The sequence below is a fragment of the Sus scrofa genome, chromosome 10, assembly GCF_000003025.6.
Source record: "Sus scrofa isolate TJ Tabasco breed Duroc chromosome 10, Sscrofa11.1, whole genome shotgun sequence".
NCBI lineage: Eukaryota > Metazoa > Chordata > Mammalia > Artiodactyla > Suidae > Sus > Sus scrofa.
Genome location: NC_010452.4, coordinates 64064385 through 64071125, shown reverse-complemented (window position 1 = coordinate 64071125; position 6741 = coordinate 64064385). Strand labels below are relative to the sequence as shown.

General features: G+C 55.6%; 1 protein-coding gene across 2 annotated transcripts in view; it reads right to left on the bottom strand.

The window, feature by feature from the left end:
- Positions 259-6741, bottom strand: part of SFMBT2 (Scm-like with four mbt domains 2) — a 193835-nt gene continuing 187352 nt past the window's right edge. For both annotated transcript variants that reach the window (XM_021065007.1, XM_021065006.1), the window contains exon 21: positions 259-4720. In XM_021065007.1, the coding sequence (XP_020920666.1) occupies positions 4580-4720 (141 nt within the window). In that variant the 3' untranslated portion in view covers positions 259-4579. The remainder of the gene's footprint in view (positions 4721-6741) is intronic.

Below are 6741 nucleotides of genomic sequence, written 5' to 3'. Positions count from 1 at the left end.
TAAAATGTAATAGGAGCGCCCGTCTTGGCTCAGGGGAAACGAATCCGAATAGGAACCACGAGGCTGCGGGTCCGATCCCTGGCTTTGCTCAGTGGGTTGAGGATCCAGCATTGTTGCTGTGACTGTGGCGCAGGCCAGCAGCTGTAGCTCCGGTTTGACCCCTAGCCTGGGAACCGCCATACGCTGCGGGTGCAGCCCTAAAAAGACAAAAGTAAGTAAAATGTAATGACCTTCCACACAAAGACACAACCGCCACCATAGAATTTATTTTTACTTTATTAACAACGTGGCTTACAACTTTTGTCAAGTAAAAAGGGTTTTTATCATTTAGAATAAAAATTAAAATATAACTCTGATATAGATTTTCGTTTATTTACATGAAAACATATATACAGAATACAATCTGACAGCAAACCAATGACATGCCCTTGGGTCCTGCAAGTCCCGAAAGTAAAAACACCAATTTTCCCCTTGGATGCACCAAAACATACACAAGCGCTGCATCAAATTCCAATACAAACTATTCAAACCGGAATATGCAAAACGGTGAAGGGGCTTTGGACTCTCACGACGAAGGGTAGTTCACACTTCTCGATCTCATGCTAGCTCCCATTCTGAACAACTAATGAAAGGGTTATGTTTTCTGTCACTGAAAACCTTCTGTCTCCAACTTCCCACCCTCAGGTGGTTTTCAGCGAATGCCTGCACGCCCCTCTGACGCATCTCTTTGGTCCACCCGAAGCCCCGCTCTGCCTGGTGCTACAGGCTCCACCTGCAGGAATGCCCACCGGCACCAAACCCTAGCCCTTCACCACAAAACCCAGCAGATGGAGAAGGTGCAGCTCAGGAGACTGCGTTGTCATCGCGCATCTAAACCAGAGATGCCCAAGGCGGCACCACGGGTCAGGGCTTGGAATTTTTAGGTGATTTGAGTGGCTCCGATAAACAGCCCAACTGGATGTGATCCCACTGTGTTCGGGACACACGTAAATGAGCTCTGGCGATAAAAGCTACCGAGCCAACCAACTTAAAAATTCAACCGAGTGGAAAGCAAGCTCCAGAAACCTCTTCAACAGCAGAGAGAGTCAGGGCACCGTCATCACTGCTCGGCGAGCCTTCCCTTCCCCTGCTAGTTACTGCTCCGCAGACACCGGCAGCACGTCTGTCTCCCCAACAGTTTTCTTTTCCTTCACACTACACACACTTTAATTTACTATTTCCCCTTCATTCAAATAATTGCACACGGCGTCACAGCTTCCTAAGGACGGGAGGAGGGTAGGACTTGCGGGCTAGATTCACCATCCGAACCAAAAGCAACAATGATGCTCAAACCACGAAGACGTTAACACTACTGCCTTTATAGTTCTATCTACAGAAAGAAATCTAAACAGGCGTCCTATCAAAACAGTATGAGACCCCCTACAGTCCCCAAAGGGAGAACAGCCCTCAGAAAGGGACACTTGGTTTAAGATAAAAGGAAGATCTCAGAACTCGCCTGATACCAACACTCCAAATTCTATGACACAAATAAAGGAAACGGAGACCCGTCTTCAAAGGCTGATCAAAAGCAACCGTCCAGGGACGGGAGAGAGGGGCGGGTGGCGGGGTGGGGGGGCAGTGTTAAAGGTCAGAGTCACTTTAATTTATCGAGGAACAAACCAAAGCAAACCCAGGAAATCAGCTTTCAAATATGATCAAATAAGGCAAAGCAAACCTACGAGCCGTTCGGCTCCAACACGTCGAGGGGGTCAGACTTTGATCACACGAACCTCATCTGAAATGCGATGGTGAGACGCAGAGTTCGCCACGCTACGCAACTCCGCAGTGAAGGAGCTTGGCTTTTCGCTCTTGTCATTTTTGTTGAAGCAAAGAAGTCCTTCTGTGATGGCGGTCATCGCCCTGCTCTTTTTAGGTTTGTATTTTTGGGGCTGGGATAGTTTCTTCACATGGGACAAAGGCAGTCAAGAGGTCAGAGGTCACACTAACATAAGCTCCATTCGTTTTCTGGCGGGATGGAGTGACGGACCGTCTGCTTTTCCAGCGACACACAGTGTGCGGACGGCAGCGTCCGTCTGTCCGTCCGTCCTCGTGGCCGCGAGGGGGAGACGCGCTTCCCGGCCAGTTCCAGGAGGTAAGGAGCGCACGGTGTTTGCGGGGCCCAGGCAGGTGCACAGAGGAGAGGACCCTGGTCCCCAAGGGTTGTCAGAGAGACAGGCGGAGATGGGGACAAAGGGAGGCATGGCTGGCTGGAGGGTTTCCACCAAGAACCATGCGGCTCGGGGCCGTGCCGCGCGGAAGAGACAGACAGAGCAGCAACGGCAGGAGGACGCCCCTTGAGAACTGGCCCTTTTCTAAAACAGAAGCTGGTGAGGGCTGAACCCTCCCGAGAAATGAACGCCACCCGACACTCGTGTCACCGAATTCCCGCTCATCTGGAGGCACGTGGCCTCCAGCACGGAAACGTCCAAAGAACCTGAGTGGGAGGACGCTGGCGACACTCGGAGCAAAAGCATCTTCTTGGCCCTAAAATGCTTCCCGGCTCCCAGACGCACCCTTAGGACCTCGGCCAGAGCCGGGCCTCTCTCCTCTGCCTCGGCTGCAGCCGGCTCCCCGCCAGGCGTGTGCTGAGCGCGAGAGGGGACAGGGCTGGTCCCCCAAAGGGGCTGAGGGTACGGCAAGTCCCGGGCACCTGGTGCCCCGGGAAGAGGAAGCCTCCAGCCCCCAAGATCCCCTCACTTCTGTGAGGCACCTCCTCCTTCTCGGGCCGCCACCGCAAAGGGCACGAGGAGGTGACCCTCATTCTGAATGGACATCGGGCTGCAGCCCCCACAGCCCTTCATCCCCGTCCCGACGTCCCAGGTGCCACGGGGACAGCTCAGCCTGAAAAGGCCACAGTGAGGGATCACGAAGGAATCGGCGGCGGGACGATGCCAGACCGTGAAGAGGACGACCTTTCCAACTGCTTGGCAGAGCTGAGCGCCACGGGACTGGGCGTTTAAGGCCAAAAGCATGTGGCTGAGAAGGCAGGGGTGGGGGACCCCGGGGGTGGGGGGAACTTGGGCTTAGAAGAGAAATCAGACCACAGGCCAGGCCTGAATCCCCACGGGCCTTCCTGTCGGCCCAGGACAGGACGCTGGTGCCCCGCAGAGGTGCCCAGGCAGGGCCATGTGCCCAGCATTTAAGCCTGTCGGGTCGGCCACGGGGAGACCCCGGCCTCAGCTGCCAAGTGTGCGTCCCTCCCGTCTCATCTCTCACAGCCACAGAGCATCGACAAAGCTCAGCACGAGCGACCGAGCTTCTCGAGATGGGACACAACCAGGCTCTGATGTCGCAGGAGCGTGAGCCGCTCACTAGCCGGCCAGGATTGCATTAATGGGGATGCTGAGATTCTCATCAAAGAGAAAAGGGCAAAGTAATCATGTCAAAAAGCAGGGAAGGGTGTGTGGCCCCACTTTTCCCGCCCACGCTGGACAGCGTGGAGGCTGCGCTTCCTCGGCTAAGTTTAAAAAACATCTGAGCAACTAGCCCATAGAATGCAGTTGGCTGCTTGGGTTTGAAAGAACATCCTGGATCCCTGCCGGGTGTCCCCAGAGGTGTCCCCAGACGTGTCCTCAGACACAAAGGCCTGCCGGTTCCCAGAGCCATCGGTGTCTCTGCAAGTGGCTGAAGGGACTTGATGAAAACTGCCTGAGAAACGTCCCACTCAACCTCGAAGCCAGCGTGAGCCGCAGGAATCACACGGCCGCCGTCCTCAGCTTTCCCACTTTGGCCGCTCCGACTCATCCCTGACAGCACGAGCAGGATGGGGACAAGGGGACAGCTGTCCCCTGCAGGGACCCCTCGAAGGAGATGGGCTGGTGTAAACAGCTTCCCTTGGGTCCCTTCCCACTCGTGCCTCCGGAATGAAGCTCTGCCTTCAATTTACAACTCAACAGGCCCAAGAGACTAAAGGAGAGCCACCCCCCCCAAAACTGGTCGCAGTTAAATCAGAGCTTGAGATCTCGGAGGTTCCATAAAGGACACCTCTGGGCAGACGTTCTGGACGCCACCACCCAGGGAGCTGTCCCTGGAGTGACACTGCCTCCCTCCACGCCCAAACAGGCAGTGGCCTTCCTGTGCCAACTGCCATCCTGCAACAACACCTTGGGCTGTGGGAGCAACGAGCTGCCACCAGATCAAACCGTGGTGACAGCCACACCTGAAAGAAACATCTGTGAACAATTCTAGCAAAACCACCCACGAGGCTGCCTCCTGGGTCACAACTGAAAAGACATCACCTGCATCTCAGTTTCCAAAGAAACCGGGTCTTGGTTCAGGAAGGCGCGTTCCAGGCAGCTGTCCGCTTGGTGGTGGGAGCCTCTCAGGATGCGCGCTTTGTTCACAGCCTCCAGGGGCCATTGTGGGGGGCTGGGGGCTTTGGAACTTGGAGCCGGCTGGGGGACGGGGCGGGGCGGGGGGGGTGGCTCGCGCGTCTCGCCTTGTGGGGACGCTCTGAGGCAGCCGCCTCACGTCCGGGGAAAGGGCCGTTTCAGTCCTGGAGACCTCCTGAGACACGGCGTCCCCGAGCAGCAGCGGGGCGTCAGTTGGCGTACTGGGCGTAGAAGGCCACTCTGACCCTCTCGATCTGGTGGCACAGCTTGACGGCGGGGCCCAGCTTCAGCTCCATGCACTCCTGCACCGTGGGGAGGGTCAGCAAGAGGAGCGCCTGCCCGTCGATGTCCTGAGGGAACACAGAGCCCGTTAGAGCCAACGCGGGGACAGCGCGCACGGGGACACGTGGGCCACGGCGGGCTTCGCCCCAGCACCGGGGTGGCCCTCGTCCCCTCTGAGCCTGGAGAGCGCCGGCCGAGAGTGGGACCTGGCATGACAGCTGTCCAGGCTGTTGGTTAGTGACGTCTTTCCACTAAAAGCATTTTGGCTTCGGGGAAACTCACCAGCTGGAGCTGGAGGGGACGAAGAGCTGGATCGCGTGAGCTGAGCCGTGGCGGCAAGGCTCCCCGAAGCCCACGGCCTCTCCCAGGGAGGCCCCCCGGCCCCTCCCGCCTGGGCTCTCCTTTCCTCCCCCTGCGCTGCCCTGACTTAGCTGAGCATGAGCTGACAGTTCCCTATCAGAAGGGGCAGAAGATGCCAAGCACACAGCACATCCCTCCATGGAGGACACACGGACTGAACACGTGTGCAGTGTGCTGTGCGTGCATGCACGTGCTCTCTCTCTCGCTCTTTCTCACACACACACACACACACACACACACACACACACACACACACGCCTCCATTTACAACCTGAGTCCCCCGAACAAGGACCGTGCAGTCTGCTTCCTGTGCGGGCTTGTTCAGCTCCCCTCCGTCCACACACGGGGCCCCCGCACGACACTGGGATAGTCACTCCGAGACTCAGGCTGCATTCGCAGGAGAAAGCAGAGCACAAAGGCTCACCCCAGAGCTTTATGATCGCCCACTGGGGCTGCTTCGTCTCCTGCCCCACTTGCCTCCCGTAAGAATCGGGTGCATTTACCGAGACGTGGTTTGAGTGGTTACCGAGTGTCCCAGCAACCCCGCTCCCCCTTCGCCCAGAAGGCCCTTGTGTTCCAAGGAAACAAACGAGGCTCCAAGAGGCTGCAGGCCCGAGGTGACAATAAAGGCTGGGGGTGGAACAGGAGCGGAAGCTGAAATCGGCAGGCACCCCAGACTCCACCACGTGGAGAAACAGCCTCCCCCACCACCGACGGGGGCTCTGAGAGTCTCAGAGACAGCAGCCACGCCACTGACACGGGCATGTATCTCAGATATCACAGATCAATGAGTTTCACATAAGCAGCTCATTTTCTTCAACTTAGTGTTTCGCTGTCGTGAAAGCATCTAAAGCAAAAAACCAAAATGGGCATAACTGTTCCTGCGGGAAGACCAGTGCTGAGGGGAAGCATCTTTATCGCAGGATCAGTTTCAAAACCACCTTGATACACTGTTATCCTCCAATACCTCCGTAGCAATAAAAATTTAGAATTAACTTTAAAAAGTATCAGTGCAAGTGCAAGGTATTACTCTTAAACCACGGACAGGCCTGGGCTGTGCTGTGTGCAACTCTAAGCCGTTTCTCACCCGAGACTCAGACTCAACCTCATCAAACCACAAAGTGAGCAGAGCAGCTCGGAGGACACCCTGAAAGTGGGAGATAAACTCATAAAAAATTCCAGGGGCTCTAATTACACACCCCCCTTTCTCTATCATGCTTTTACATATGGTTTTCCAGTTTCTTTTCACGTGCCACCTACAAGGCCATGGCGCAAATATGCACATCCCCCTGGCCTGGGGCCTCCTAGCCGACTCCACTTTCAGAGCCAAATCCACATATACCGGATCCACAGTAGACAGAGAGAGCAGAGGCCAGCAGAGCCGGCTGGTCTAACCTAGATCACAAAGCGACAGCAGTGGTTTTCTGAAAGCAAACTTTGGGGGGAAAATGGTAGCTCTACTCTTCACACCCACGCCGGTCAGGATGGCTAATCCTTGGACACACGGATTAATCACAATTGAAAATCAGCCCTAAAATATTTGAATAGCTCTCCATAGACAATTTCAGTAAAGACAGTCGCCCTATGCAGGCGCCACATTTAGGTGGAGGCTCTCAGTCACTTATTCACTCAACAAACACACATAGAGCTCCTACTAAGCACTGGGCCACCCTGAAGGCCTCTGAAGACATCAAATTGAACAAAACAAAGACTCCCACCCTGGAGACTC